The sequence below is a fragment of the Typopeltis vanoorti genome, chromosome 22 (assembly GCF_054136105.1).
Source record: "Typopeltis vanoorti isolate ZY-2024b chromosome 22, IOZ_Tvanoo_1.0, whole genome shotgun sequence".
In the NCBI taxonomy this organism is placed as follows: domain Eukaryota; kingdom Metazoa; phylum Arthropoda; class Arachnida; order Uropygi; family Thelyphonidae; genus Typopeltis; species Typopeltis vanoorti.
The window spans coordinates 91,091,230-91,108,176 of NC_143570.1; the positions used below are offsets into that span (position 1 = coordinate 91,091,230).

The 16,947-nt window shown below is 35.4% G+C and overlaps 1 protein-coding gene across 2 annotated transcripts in view; it reads right to left on the reverse strand.

Moving 5' to 3' along the window:
- LOC150094564 (glucocorticoid-induced transcript 1 protein-like) overlaps positions 1-16,947 on the reverse strand; it is a 380,983-nt gene that overhangs the window by 240,329 nt on the left and 123,707 nt on the right. For both annotated transcript variants that reach the window (XM_090411946.1, XM_090411945.1), the window contains exon 2: positions 2,213-2,254. In XM_090411946.1, the coding sequence (XP_090268072.1) occupies positions 2,213-2,254 (42 nt within the window). The remainder of the gene's footprint in view (positions 1-2,212; positions 2,255-16,947) is intronic.

Here is a 16,947-nt window from a genome sequence, read left to right on the forward strand (position 1 = left end):
TAGATAAAAACAACAAATTACACAATAACCACAGTAATTAACTTTAATGAAAGTGCAGATATTTCATACTGAAAATAACAGTACGCCAAAAGTGTGTAGAAACAAACAAATCAAAGAACAGTAATATGTACCTTGTATTCCTGTTCTTTGATTTGCTTGTTTCTACGCACTGATGATGTACTGTTATTTTCAGTATGAAATATCTGTACTTTCATTAAAGTTAATTACTGTGGTTATCGTGTAAAGGATCTCATCAATACAGAATATGGAAGAAGTATTGATTTTCAATAGCAGAGGATGTAGTAACCTGGGAAAGAAAGTTGTGGGATGTATAGTTAAAGACTAACATGACAAAGTACACTGCTGGATGTTTCTCTAAACAATTATTTCAGATGACAAAGAAGTTTAGCTTAGATTCATAGGTACAAGGTCTTCATTATGGACAATTTTAAATATAGTGACATACAATGAAAGTAACAAATAGTATAAGAGAAGAAAAAAGAAATTTATATTGTTATTCAGAGATTTTATCTGATACATCATGTCACAGAAGGGACTCTTGATTTAGGTGCAAAATTTAATGATGGTATCTGAGGACATGTACATAAACAAGGCAGGTAGGTCAGCAAAACTATTAAAATGAGTACAAGGCAAGAGTTACATAAAAATGAAATGCAAAGAAATATCAAAGAGGCATAATGGGCTCGGTCCAAGAATTTTATGTGTGGGTAAGGAGAATGGAATAAAGACTTTGAAAAGAAGGAATGCTTGGGAGATCACTTTGCAAGTGAGGAGGAGACATATTGTGTGTGTCTTAAGGAACCCTAATATATTGACAAAACATGGAACTCCTTCAAACCTTATCAAGCCTTTAATAAGCAGAGGACTTTTTTTTTCACACTATGCATGAAAATCAACTACCTCATAAACACCAAAAATTCTGTAGTGTCTTTACATGATTTTTCTATGATTTTCTTATAATCATAGAATGGACTGTGAAAGTGAAAGCAATAACATGGCTTGTTCTATGCTGATGACGTTGATATGGCTTCTGGTAGCACATATATAAATTGATGGCAAAATAAATTAAGTAAAATCTGATCTCCCAATTCACAGCATGAAAACCTAATTATTCTTGAAAAATGGGGAGAAAAACCTCCAGTAAAATTTATAATGCCAATTTTAGCAACCCATTTTCTGTGAAATGAATTCATTTATTTTGCAAAAGTAGTTTTATTATATTAAAATTATAACAGTTTGTGTTTTATTTTTTTAATGTGGATCCCATCCTCAAAAACTGTATACAAACCTACTATACATCAATACCATGATTGGCTAAGGGATGGATAAATTGGCAATCTAGATACTAAACATACAATTTCATGCTGTCATGTCTCCAATTATGCTGGTATTTGTCTCACACTAGCTTTTTAATAACAATTTGTAAGAGGTGCCTTCATGTAAACACCTGTTACACTCACTGCAGAACTATGTGTAAGGGAGTTGGAACCTTACACAACCTTCACCAAGAAGTATAATAAGAGAGATTTAATTTCTATGTTCAGCGAGAATTTGTATAACTAAAAATCAGAAACTGTATTAATAGGAGAAGGGAATCGAAATTTTGAAAAAGCTGTGGAAAGCACAAGAATATTATGGATATAAAAACAAAATATATAAGATGAAAGGTGTTTAAATTTTGCAGAAAAGTCTGTATGATTAAAACCATTCTAAAGCTTTGGTGAAACTAAGAATTACAATTGCTTAATGCAATTAGTATATGTAGTTTATTTTTCCAGCCCAGCATAACATATGCTATTGCAGTGAATAGTATATACTGCTAGTTTAGTTAGTTATGTGTAACTATCTCTAGGCGAAGATGAATTTCTTCTTCAGTGGGAGACCACCACCTTGCTTGCTGGAAACTTGATGTGGCTTGAAAAGGTACTGCATTGGGTGTCTACAGAAGCATTTCTGGAATGTGTAAAATTATATATAAATAAAACCTTTTATCCCACCCACAGTACTAATATGCTATAGGTTTACAACATTTCATTGGCGGGAGTCACATACACAAAAACAACAAAGTTTTCCTAAGTCCTTATTGACACTTAAATTCAATAATTGAATTTTTAATAAGACTCAATGTAAGTACTGTATCTCAACATTTTAATATGCATTATGAGCACATACATAAAAATAAACAGCTTACCTAATCGTTCTGCTTGAAGCCTCAGCTCATTTCCACAGCCAACTGCAAATAAATAAATCAAAGTAAACACAAGAACAAGAAAAACGAACAGAAACAACCTTAGCATATCATTTGCAAACAATAATATACATGACATTATTAACCTACAAGACAATTTCAAGTTGTGAAATGATTTTGGTAAATTTTATAGGAACAGTAGAATCAAACAGCAATGCCACAGGAGGTTGGCATTTATTACTAAAAAAAAAAAAGTAATACATTTTATGATAGCAGTTAGACCCAATGTTCTACTATCACACAGCAATAATCATCCTGGCCAGTCAAGTAAAAATGTCAATCCAGTTCTCTTAATGTGTAATAATTCTCAAAATTTTTAATGAAAGTGATCTTTAAAAATTTTTTTTTCCTTCAATGCTGTATATTACAAGAATTGATATTATCTATTTATTTGTTTTACATATGCCATACATACAGTATTTTGGTCCTATATTCAGCCCACACAGCATGGCTGCAGCTAAACCAACAAGGTTACTATCCATCTCTTATCAAGGACACATATAGAACATTTTTACCTTTTACAGAGCAAGTTAAAATTATTTCTTGCACCAGTTATTTCTCCATCATAGATCAATCTTGGAATGGTGAAGTGATGTGTGTAGAACATGAAGGGGAGAAGGGATCAAACTTATTACTGAAAAGCCATACCTCTTAAAAATTCTCCATTTATTATTTTATCTCTGGAGAATCTAAAGACTCATCTCAGGAGGTCAAACTAACCAATAGTCACATAACACGTCTAATACCATTCCTTAAACTTGATTAACTAACAAAGCACTCACGAGACAAGCTCTGGCAATCCATTCTAGTCATTATCCACTTAAAAAAAACTTAGTCCTCACACTTTTACCAATTCCACAGCCTTCAGAGATGTCACACACTGAAAACTTTCTTCTGAATCAAACTTATAAAACCTCTTTAGTAACTTACCGGTTTCTATCATGTTACCTTTTTCCTACCTATCAACTAAACTTTTAACCAACATAGCTTCAATTTATCCCAATAAGCATTCCAGCCCTGTCACCGACTTGGTCACTGGCCTCCAGGGAGATGATATCTAAAACATCTCTCTGTATATAGCCTCAATTTTCTTTCTGTATATCAATAGATTTACAGAAAGAAAATTTCTGTATATCGAGAGATAACATCTACTTGTTAGTATGTTCTTAAACATCAAGTAATTGTTTCAGCTATACTGTTCATTTTTGGATTATATCCTCTTAACTTCACCTCTCAACAATTATCCCAAAATCCATAGCCTCATCAATTTTTGCTGAAATCCAATACTTTTTTTTTTTTCAGAAGTGACTCCCATCCATAAATAGTTGTAAACCTATAGTACATTAGTACCACAGGACTTGCCTTAAACTGCCCAAACCTCAACAAGTCTGGTTGCATTAAACTGCTCCAAACTTAGAAAACACTCACTCTGATTTAAATAAATAGTACTACTGGGAGTACTATTTAAGACTTAGGCTTAACTTTGGATACCATGCTTCAGCCTCATTTACCAAATTAGTGTCTGCGTGCACATATACTGTGTTCCCTGATAATGGCAATTTGACTTTACCAAAATATTGGAAATATTAAATTTATTATAATTAATCTACATTGTAATTTCCTTAAAAAATACAGTAATGAATAGCGAATGTATAAGCCTCTCTACCTGAATTGCTCTACATTTTATAGGAGAAATAATGAGGAACAGAACCAAACATATGAAGCGATGGGATTCTAACAAAAAGGATGTTACCCATCTCCAATATTATTAAGAATATACATACTGGGTGATCTAAAAGTCACAGAAAAAGTAAAAATTCAATAATTCGAAAAGTATAGACAGCAGCACGATGCAGTTTTCACAGAAATGCACAGAAAGATATTGGATTTTTTTTATTAATGAAAAATTTTATTGCCAGAATAATTACATTTATCACCAACAGGTGGCGCTGTAGCGGTCCCGGAGCTGCTACCTGTCACTATTTAAACCGTGAGGTACGCAAATTTCAGATGTAGTGAATACTGAAGTTAAACTTTCAGCATTTAACGTTTATTGCTGAAGGTAAATGTTCTGCCAAGGTGAGGCATGTTATCGTTACGAGATAAAGCACTTTTAGTTAAGCTCTATTATCAGAACTCCGAATGTGCAAGTGTGGCTTTGCGCACCTATCATTTGATGCGGGGTATTAGAAGTGGAAAGGGACCGATGTCTTGTTCCTCACTGATAGCTATGTTGAAAAGGTTTGAGGACACTGGCAGTTTGGAAGCACGTGCAAGAAGCAGGAGACCCAAAAAACTATTGCGGTTGTGCACGGGGTTGAACACGAGACCGACACACAATCGGCAACTTCCACACATGGGGAATGCAGTGCACGTGAAATTCCAAGACGAACTGGCATTTCATACGGGACTGTGTGGTGATCACTCAGGATCATCCTCAAGAGGTATCCTTACAAAATCCAACACGTACAGGAACTGAAACCAACCGATTTCGAGAAACGTCATGAATTTGCAAATTGGGCTTTTCAACAGATGGAAAACAATGCAGACTGGCTGCCAAATGTCCTGTGGACTGATGCACACTTTTTTGCTTAATGGAAGTGTAAATGTGCACAACTGTCGCATCTGGGCGAGAGAGAACCCACATGCGATTGTGGAAACCCCTTTGCATCAGCCAAAGGTGACAGCATGGTGTATGTTCACTGTGTCATTAATTATAGGCCCCATTTTCTTTGAGGGAGTCAACAGCGGTACATTTCAAACTGTTTCTGTCACAACACTGCATTATGCAGTGCTTTTAAGAGAAAACATCATTCCCTCCTTGCAAGAGAGGCAAGTGCTCCATAGTGTAACATTCATGCAGGATGGAGCACCTCCACACATCACAGGTCCTATCCAACACCTGCTGTGATCGACATTTGGTGATGACCATGTCCTCTGTCACTCTTTCCCACACGAATGGCCACCAAGATCTCCAGACCTTACACCTTGTGACTTTTGGTTATGGGGCTACTTGAAGTCACAGGTGTACAGAGGTCGGCCGACGTCATTGGCCACGTTGAAAGAAGCTATTCACCATCATGTGACAGGAATTACAGTTGAAACCCTCTTCGATGCTGTGCAGGGTGTCGTGCTACGTCCGATGTTCATTCTCATGAATGATGGCCGTCACATTGAACATTTGTAATCCTAGCTGCGTTTTGAACTGTGCTGCGCTACTGCACAAACTACTGACACAAGTGAAGTGCCACCTGTTGGTGACAAACGTAACTATTCTGGTAATAAAATTTTTCATTATTAAAAAAAATCCCATGTCTTTCTGTGAAAACCGCATTGTCTGTCTATACTTTTTGGATTATTGAATTTTTACTTTTTCTGTTACTTTTGGATCGCCCAGTATATATATATATATATATATATATATATATATATATATATATATATAAAAAGAAAATTAACTGACTTTATACCAAGAATGACAAGTTTATTGTTAAGATATGACTAGTTTCGTTGAAATACAACTTCAGGTATCATAGGCAAAGAATAAAAGAAAAAATAACAGACACATGAAAAAATACATAATCAGATCTAGTATAAAACACACAAGTACATTTAAAAAAAGGAATGCATGCTAGAGTTCCAACTGAAGCTGACTACATGCGTGAGCTGGTATTAGTGCGCCAGTATTGGACAGTGGTAATGTGTGCATCAGAAATATTATAGTTAAAGCTGTTATTAATATGAGACGAATCAAGCGATATTTCTCTAGATTCGATTATTCTTCTTTCCAGTTCATCATAGCACATATGGATATTAGAGGTTTTTTGCCAGTCAACAAGGTGTTGGCGGCCTTTATCCGAGTTGATGGAGAAGAGAACGTGGCTAGAGAGAGAGAGTGCTGGCTCTGGTTCTGTTGTAAGAAATGTCTCTTTGATGTTCTATATTGATTTTAGGTCTGCTTAGTATGGAGCGAAGTTTAGGGAACGTAGTGAAGCAAGTTCTAATGTTGAATTTCTGAAGCATTTTTGTTTCAGAAATTTTGTTTCAGTTTCGGGGAGAGAGAGCTGATGTATGGTAACGAAATAAAATCTCTTGGTGGAGAAGAATCTTCAAGAGCAGTTGAGCAGTGAACAGAGAGAAATTTATTAATCTTTTTAAGAGAGAATCCATTGTTAATGAAAGACCTTTTAAGAAAATTGAGTTCATATTCAATTTCTGTTTCATCTGTTAATAAAGATCTGGCACAATGTGCCAGGGTTGAAATAATACCAAATTTTTGTGGAGGGTAGTGATGGGAAGAAGCATGAAGGTATCTGTCTGTGTGACAAAAAACACACAAGTGCATTTTTTAAATGTACTTGTGTGTTTTATACTAGATCTGTTAATGTATTTTTTCATGTGTCTGTTATTTTTTATTTTATTCTTTGCCTATGATACCTGAAGAAGTTGTATTTCAACGAAATTAGTTGTATCTTAACAATAAACTTGTCATTCTCGGTTTAAAGTCATTTAATTTCCTTTTTTATATACAGTTCTACCGAGTAAATAATGAACATTAATATATGTGAATGAAATAATCAAAGACTGGAGAAAAACCAACAAGAAATCCAAATATAAACAATTTTATTACAGTGATATATGACTGAGAACAATCTATAAAAAACTGTCAAGAACCATGGCATTCAAAGAAAAATACCCACCCAAAGTAAAAAATGCAAACAAAATAATTGAATAAGTCAATTTTGTTTGATAAATAAGTTACAGTGAAAATAAACAGTTACAGTGAAAATAGACTTGCTGAGCAAGTTATTAAAAAAAGCCAACTAAGAATGTATGCTTTATTAAATATAACATTATTATACAAAATGTGAAGCATGGATAATAAGAGAAGGGAAAAAAATAAAAGAATCACTGCAGCATGTATGAGTTATATGAGGTATATATGAGAAGAACAGCAAGTTATATGAGACTAGATATAAAGAAAAATGAAGACATACTGGAAGAGCTAAAGCAATAATAGAAACCACAGAAAATGTGCAATTTAATGGAAAGAACATCTAGAATGAACATATGAAATACCAGGGAAATAAAGAAATTACAAACCAAAAGGATGAAGAGACAGATTAATGAAACATTGGTCCAAAACCAAAAGAGGGCATCCAGTCTAGATTTGTAAAAAGGAGGAAAACGTTATTTACAATTTCAACATATGATGACTGGATATGAATACCAGAGTGGTCAGAAATGCATATCATCAATTTGTTAGACTAAGGCAGAAGCTAAAAGAACCAACACCGAGTAACCCTCTAGCTGTTGTTCTGATGTACGAGTAAGTTTCTGTAAACATTTTGCAACAAACAAAGATGGAAAATGAAGCATTTAAAAATTTTTTGCATGAATAACAATAATAAATACTTCATTTTCCCTCTTTGTTGCAAAATGTTTACAGAAACTTACTCCATACACCCGAACAACACTAAAGGGTTACTCAGTGTTGGTTCTTTTAGCCTCTGCCTTAGGCTAATAAATTGATAATATGCAATTCTTTCCACCCTGGTATTCATATTCATAAATGTTAGTTCCATTTAAAAAAATGGAACTATCCTTTAAGAGTTAACAATTCAAAAGTTACAATGACAGCATTCACAAGAAATCAGATTTGGTTTGACATTTACCTCTAGCCTTTCCTGGAGTAGACAAATCCCATCAATCATCCTCTAAGAAAACTAGACATTTTCTGATCAAGATAATATTTTTAACCCATCCAGCAACTAATGAGATATCCAGAAGAGTGAATCAGTTGATGGATTATCCTTCTTTCACTAACTCACTTCAGGTACTATTTTAAAGATGATCTATTTCAGCTCTGTTTCTTCTACAGGTGCTTCCATCTCTACTGCTTGACCCAAATGGCATACATCACTGCTTCACTTTCCGGTGAGCCAATTAAAACATGAGCAGCAATTGCTAAATATCCCTTTACAGTTCAACTGCAAATATACTGTACCTACTTCTTACTTCCTCTTTTATTCATCTGCCTTTGCTCTCAAGAGTAGTAGCCTTACAAAGAATTCACAATTACAACCTCCAGCTTTTCAAGAAAAATATCAATAGGTTTCATCTTTCCTGATCTTCACATACATCCAGCAATAGTGTGTTACAGGTTCTTTTACCTCTTGTAATAAGGTAGTGCACTCCATATGCCATTCATTTTAGATAAATGTGACTTTGTAATACCTGATGAACTATAATGTCCTTGGTAAATGTGGGGGTCGAGTTTAGCTAGTCTAGAAAACGTGTTTTTAAAGTTAAATATAGTGTGGCTTTTTTGTCACAAATTGTGCTGCAATTGTGCATCGGTTAGAAACAAGTGTCCTTCAGTGGTATTATTGTTTAGAACTGTGTTGTATATATTGTGTTTTCACTGCCGTTTGTTTCACTATATCAACGTGTAAAGATGGCGTCCAACAAGAAACGTACGTCAGCGGCGCGCAGGACTTCTACTACTACACGAAAGGCTGGCTCAGCGTTAGATTTTTCGCAATGGATGCGTTGCGGAAACTGCTATATGTATGCACCGAAAAATGTGAAGGATCTGTGGTCGGCCTGGCAAAATGAGAAGAACGAAAATGTCGACGTATGTGAGAAGTGTCGGGATAGGCTGGAGCGTTTAGGAATGGAAGCTGACATCGGGACCGTAGCGGAAGAACTTCGGCGGGAGTTTATGAAAATGAAAAATGACCTTCATCTTCTTCATGAGGAAGTGGAAGTGATCGGTAAGGAGATACTGGAAGTTAAAGCTGAGTTTAATGTGTTAAACAGAGAAATTAGGACTATAGAGATTACTTTAGCTGAAGTAACTAGAACAGGATTACATATGGGTGAGTCTTTGGTGAATGATTCAGTAATAAATAGTATGGGAGTGATTGGGAGTCAACATAATAAAACCACAAGTGGCCTAGAAGAAATGAGATGTAGTGAGAGTGGGGGGGTAAGTAATAGAGAGTTGAGTAATGAAGCTGGGAGAGTCATGCTGAATAGTGTAGAGAATGAGTCCATGAGTGTGGACTTGAATGAAGTTAAGAGTGGTAAAATATATGGTGATTCTATGATTAAGGGTATGGAGAGTGGTATGCATGAGGAGTGCTTGGCTGATGGGACAATAGAAAGAGTGGCTTTAGCAATAAAGAGAGGGCATGAAGCAGACAAGATGATAGTTATGGTGGGTACGAATGACCTGAGAGGTAGTATAAATCGGGTAGGAAAAGATTTAAGAACATTATTAGATATTGTGAAGAGGAAAAGTGTCAATGGGAGAATAGTGTGTGTGCTGCCTCGTTTTGACAATTACGAGTTAAGTAGACGAGCAATGATAATGAATAATATGATTGCAAGAATGTGCAGAAAAAGAGGTCTGGAGTTTGTTGATATTTGGAGTGTGTTTGAAGGAAAAAGGCAGTTGTATGCTAGAGATGGACTGCATCTTAACATGGAAGGACATAAGCAATTGAAGAAGTTATTGTTTTCTGAACAGGTTGAAGTTATTGGGCAGGGAAACTAATATTGAAAAGGTTGAGTGTAAGAGAGAGAAACTTTAGCACTGATTGTATATTTATTGATCCTTATAGGCTGAATAAATTGCAGAAGAGAGGGGATAAAAATCGGCATAGGACTACGGTAGTTAGTGACTCATATATCAGTTCTAAAGCTGGTACAAGATCTAGAGGGAATCTGCAATTTTTGTATACCAATGCTAGAAGCATTCGAAATAAGAGAGAAGAATTTTTGGCATTAGTCAGTGAAATCTCACCAAAAGTTGTAGGCATTAGTGAAACTTGGCTGTCAGCAGAAGATGTGGTCACTGGAATTGAATGTGATGGGTACAGTATTTTCAGGGAGGATAGAGAAGATAGAACAGGAGGAGGAGTACTGTTGATGATAGCTGATGTGTTGCAGCCAAAGAAAGTAGTATATCATGATGATAGACATGTGAATGAGAGTTCATTTGAGGCAGTCTGGTGGGAAATAGTGACCAACGCAACCAAATATACAGTTGGATGCTGCTATAGGCCAGGGAGTACGGGGGGAGATATTGAATTCATGCATCAGCAACTTAGTGCAATGAGTGAAGGCTTGGTGATTATTATGGGGGATTTTAATTACGGTGATATCAATTGGAAGGAGGAAATATCACGTAGCAAAAAGGAAATGGAATTCATACATCTTCTACGAGATAATTACTTGAAACAGCATGTAACTGAAGGGACACGTGGTGTGAGAGTGTTGGACCTGGTTATTGGTTCAGAGGTTATATGCATAAGTAAGGTGTCCTCGTTACCTCCAGTTGGTGAAAGCGATCATGTGGTATTGACTTGGGAGGTTGCAAAATCTGTGGATTTTTCTATTAAGAAGGGGTATGTACGGAACTACAGGTTAGGCAATTATAACAAGTTTCGGAGTGAGCTTGCAGCTAACATCTCTCCCTTGCAATATGTTCTGCCATGGGATGGCAGAACATATTGCAAGGGAGAGATGTTAGCAGTGCTTGGGATAAAATCAGCGGGTATCTGAGGAAAGCAATATCAGATTGTGTCCCCATGGTTAGGAGGTCAAACAAGGCAGGCATTAGATGGATGAGCAGTAGTATCAAGCTTGAACTGCAAAAAAAGAAAATGTTATGGAGAATTTACAAGGAGAAAGGCGATCAGGACACCCATGAGCAGTACAAGGCTCAAGCTAGGAAGGTTACCAGCATAGTAAGAAAAGCTAAATCAGATTATGAGAAGACCTTAGCCAAAGAGATCAAGGGTAATCCCAAAGAGTTCTTCCGCTATGTGGCAAGTAAGAGGAAGAATGACTTCGGAAGGATAACCTTAGTGGGTGCTGATGGTATTGAGGTGACAAAATCAGATGTAATAGTCGAGTTACTGAGTGATCACTTTTCAAAAGTCTATCACCCAAGTGAGGATATCTCTATACCTACAGCAATACCTAATGTGAGAATTGAAGCTAAAGAATCAGAGGTATTAAATATATTGCAAAACTTAAATGCAAACACTGCGGTAGGCTTAGATGGAATATCAGCTCGGGTGTTGCGTGAATGTGCAAATGAATTGTCAACCCCTCTCACCTGGATATTTAACTTAAGTTTGAACTCTGGTATGGTCCCTAGGGAGTGGAAGTTAGGCAAAGTGGTTCCTTTGCATAAGGGTGGCTCTAAAACTGCGGTATTGAATTACAGACCAATCACCATCTCAGGAGTAGTGGTAAAAGTATTGGAAAAGTTGGTTAAAGACAAAATTCAAGAATGGGTGGATCAGGATATGATACTCTATAGAGGCCAACATGGTTTTGTTAAAGGTAGATCCTGCCTTAGCAATCTATTAACTATTCATAATAGAATAACATCTGAGTTGGACAAAGGAACTGGCTACACAGTGGTACTTCTGGATTTTGCTAAGGCTTTTGACAGGATACCCCATAGAACACTGTTACGCAAATTGGAGCAGATGGGAATGGATATTAAATTGGTGATATGGATAGGAGAATGGCTCAGGGAGAGATACCATAAGGTGGTGTATGGAGGAGCCGAGTCCAGAATGAGGCAGGTGACCAGTGGTGTGCCTCAGGGCTCTGTGCTTGGGCCAATGTTGTTTAATTTGTATATAAATGATATAGGAAATGGCTTAAAGGAAGATATTCAGTTGTTTGCTGATGATGCAAAGTTGTGTAGTGCAATAAAAAATCAAGCTGATGTTGAAAGTTTGCAGGAGGATTTAAATAAGCTGGTAAAATGGGCAAAAGAAAATGGATGTCAGTTCAATGTGGAAAAGTGTAAAGTCATGTATTTTGGGATTAAAAGATTACCAGCTGTGTACTACATCGATGGAAAGGTACTCCAAGAGATTGATGAGGCTAGGGACTTAGGGGTATTGGTAGATAGAGAGATGAAGTTCAGAGGACACATTGCTAAGGTGTCCAAGATTGCACATAGGATTACTTGGTTGTTGAGGAACACGCTGACATCCAGAGATAAAGAGGTTATTATTCCCCTTTATAAAGCATTGATACTTCCACATTTGGGTTACTGTGCTCAGGTCTGGTCACCTGGATTCCTTGGAGATGAGGAGGCTGTGGAGAGGGTTCAGAGAAGAGTGACCAAGTTGGTGAGTGATATAAAAAATGCTCCCTACATTGATAGATTGAGAGCTTGTGGATTGCAGAGATTGGTTGATAGGCGAAGAAGAGGGGATATGATAGAAACATTCAAATTACTAAAAGGTTTTTATAGGATTGATGCAGGAGAAATGTTTCAGCTGTGTGATAGTGATGGAAGAACAAGAGGTCATCTCTGGAAATTAAAGAAGAGTGTGGTTAACAAAGGTGTCAGAACAAGGTTTTTTGCCTGGAGGGTGGTGAATGAGTGGAATTCATTGCCTGACTTAGTTGTGAGCTCTTCGTCTGTAAATGAATTCAAGAAGAGATATGACAGATATTGTTTGCGAGTTTGGGTCTCCCGCGATGAGTCTACTGACTCCATGGAGATACCCGTAATAATAATAATAATAAAATATGTATACAGCAATATTTGTATAACACACCTCAGAGGAAAGCAAGACTGTCAAATAACTGTAAGATACTGCACATGGTATCAATACAAAAATACAATATTTTGTTATGCTGCAGACTTTTTTCCATTTAATATACAGTGAATCCCACATATCAAAATTAATTGTTCTATGTGGCCATTCCTTATGTAAAATTTTCATAATGCAAACCATTATTTTAAAATAATGGTTTGGAAAAATAACGTATCATTGATTGCAACCTCTCAGAATCCAAATAATTCTGCTCTAAAGACTAACTGTTGAGGTAATTTTGTAACAAATTTAAAATAAAATGCAATACAATGATTAAAAGTTATAACCACTACACCCATTGGTTCCTAACCAGGGTGCCAGAAGATTTTTTTTTTAAATATTAAATATAGATAATATATTATTAATTATTGTAAAAAAAAATGTTGCATATGTACTTTATTATTTTTGTAACATTTGTGGTAAAAAATAATGTAGTGTTAAAGATAATTTGTATTCAATGTTAAATGAAGAGTAGTTTACTGATTTAAGGAATGACTGAAGTTTACAAATAAAATACAATGACTTATCATTGTTTTTCAGTGCATGTTGCCAAACAATTTCTCAATATCGGAATGAATACTATAATAATATTGCTGCAATTTTCCAGAATAGGGGTTTTCAGCAGTAACAAATGAAAGCAAGAGAGGGGGACGCTGCTGTCTGCTGAAACATTGAGTTCATCAATAGTTCAACCAAGAACTAATAAACTGATGAAGCAACTAAAGTATTAGTATAAGTCGCATTTAAATTGTGCAACATGAAAAACATTTTGCTATAATAAAATATAAAACCTTTTTTATGTCTAAAAAATTTCAGTTACTTAAAATATGTATATAAAGTTTAATATATAATTATAATTTTTCGCAATAAAAATCTTTCAAGTTCACTAGGGTTCGGGGGGGGGGGGGGGGGTCAATAAAGGTTTGGAGCCACTGGTGTACAGTATTAAGTGTGGTCACTTAAGAGATGCACAATGTGACAGCTGAAGCGAGCAATACTAGGTAATAATATCAGCAAAAGACCGTCCAAAAACTATTAAATTAACTGTGCAATCAAAATTTGTCATGTTCACTGTGCAAAAGCAAGCAAAAGGATATCAAAGATCATGGGAAGGAAGACCACCCACACCAGAGTAAGCTCACATGCCATGAGATGCTGTGATTGGTTGCCGCATTGCGTTGTTTTCATGTAATATCCATGATCTTTTCAATTCACAACGATTTTGTTATGCGTTCAAATTTTGCTAGCTGAAAGGCACTATTGGGGAGGAGGGAGAAGTTGCCGTTCCAAATTGTGGGGGGTCGATGCTGTTGTTAACTTACAGAGCTTCCAATTTTTAATCTGTTTGGCTTTAAAATAAAGACCACTGAAAACCTGTAATCGTCACACCGGAAGAATTACGAAAAGTAATAAGGCTGTTAAGACACAGATCAAAATCATTTTTATTACATAATTTTTGTTTATATAATTTTATGCAATGACGAACAAAGAAATATTCAAGTAGTTTGTATTTATCTCTTCATGATGCTCTGCAATCGGCTATGCATTTCATTTTCACTACTGCCTCAAATGCTAACAGTGGGACCTTCGTATGCCACCACGATGTTTTTGTTAGTGGTGCTTAAGCACAAAAATAAACGAACAGATTTGCTATCCATGATCATGTGACGTTTTTAACACACAGGTCTGTTATGTGAAACGAAATGCTGTCAATTATAATTGTTAACTGATTTCCAGGACCGCTGTTAGAATATATCGCGCTTCTAGGCAAACACTATTTTACCCTAAATTCAATAAAATATGTAAAATTAAATATTTAAAAAAAATGGCATTTTTATGGCCGAGATATAAGTTTGCTGCTCCTAGGGATTGCCTTTATTACTTAGCGTATGACGACCTGCTGATTTACCCCAAGATGTATAAGGAATGAAAAGCACAGCTACACCAGACAGGAGGATTTATACATAAGCTAGACAAGCTATAGCATAGGCCTAATATAGATAACTTTACTCTGATCCTTATACCCACAACATTCAATCACCATAGAAAGCTTAAGGAGCTAACATGTTCATTCAGAGAAAAATTTTATAGGCATTCCGTGTCTTAAGCAGATTCGAATCCGTAGCTTTTGCAGTAGCTTCACAAATTGAATTACTAAGGCAGAAACCAACTACCACAAATTCAGATGATTAATACGATTACTGGAAATTTCTTACATTTTATTGCCAAGCAAAACTGGCTAATCTGCTTACTAATTAATATTAGTAGCAGATGAACAAATATACTAATTATACATACTTTAAACCACTAACATAAAAAAAAAAAAGACCTGTACAGTTGGTGAAAGTTTCTTCCTGTACAAGAAAATCTTTCAGCAAAGCAAAACTATCAATGGCTAGATATGCAGTGTGTATAGTGCTAGTAAGATGGAAAAAGGAAATGCTCACTCTAACACGAAGATTGGGGGAGGCATCAGGAACGGCTCATGCATAGGCACTGCAGAACTACAGCATCCCAATTTTTCTCGATATATAAATATATTTATTAATTTATTTATATTTGCTCGTTCAATATTTAATTTTATCATCATCAATCCTATACAATTCTCTTATTTTGTATAAAAAATAATAAAAATCCATCATGTAGCACTTAGGACGGTGAAGGACGCTAGCAGCACTGTGTTTACCACAATGTCATATTGCTACACGCACAAGCATATGAACGTCATAGTGAGACGAGCTATTAGCGTAATTAGGCACTGTCCATCGTGCAGTTCCACTGTTGTTTTGCAGTTTGCAAAAGTAGTAGTGTTCATAGTGCTTATCGTGTTTACTCAGTCTCTTTAAATTTTTGGACATTACAATTAAAGGATTTAATTGCAATGTCCAAAAATTGTAAATCCATTCCTTTAATTACAATTAAAGGATTGGATTTTATTTTGAAGTAATTTTGAATTATACTAAATTGCATAATTTTATCGATAATAAACAATATTTTTTCATGAAAAAACAAAACAAGAATATATTTAATTTTTAAGTAATTTTGAATTATACCAAACTGTATAATTTTATTGATAATGAATTATATTTTCATGTTTATTTTTTAATTTTTACCATAATTTTGATATTTTATGCAAACACTATGCAGAGGGTATACAGTGTTTTGGACAGAGGGTGTACGGTGTACACCCACTGTCCAAAAAGAAACCGAACTTTTGATAGAAAATAAAATCCAGGCCAATTATAATTATTCAAATCATTTATTTCAATCAATATACTCTTCCTCAGCTTCGATACAGCGTTTGGCACAGTCAATTAATTCGTTAAATGAGTTTTTTATATCGATTTTTGGGATACTGTTGAGGGTCTTGGTTACTGCCGCTTGAACGTTTTCGATGGTGTCATATCGTTTTCCTTTCATCAGCAAATGAAGTCTGTGGAAGAGAAAAAAGTCACAGGGTGCTAAATCAGGTGAATACGGCGAGTGATCCAATATACAAACTTGGTTTTTGCTCAAAAACTGTCTCACAATGTTCGAACGATGAGATGGTGCATTATCGTGCAAAAGTGATCAGCTGCCTGCATCACGATATTCATGCCGTACACGATGAATTCTCGCTATCAATCGCTTCAAAACTTCGAGATAAAACTCAACCATTGACTGTTGGGACGGCCTGGCTTTTCGTCGTCCTCAAGCATCTCACAACCACTTTGAAATCGCTGAGTGGCGTTGATCATTAACACAATTATTTCAAGTTCTCTTATTCTTTGTAATAAGAAGTAAGTGCATCCAAACCACTTAACACACTTTAATTATGCCAGTTAGTTGAAATTAACATGATTTAGTCAATTCTTAGGTATATTCAGAGTTAACTCGACTGTTTAAATTTGACTTTTTTTTTCATGCATTAGAAGATAATTTTGAATCCTTTTAACCGCTATTTAACTATCTCTGAATATGCCTTTTTGAGTTTATTATAATATTTATATTTTTTAAGGAAGTATTAAAATTCTAAACATTTTAATTCATATTGATACC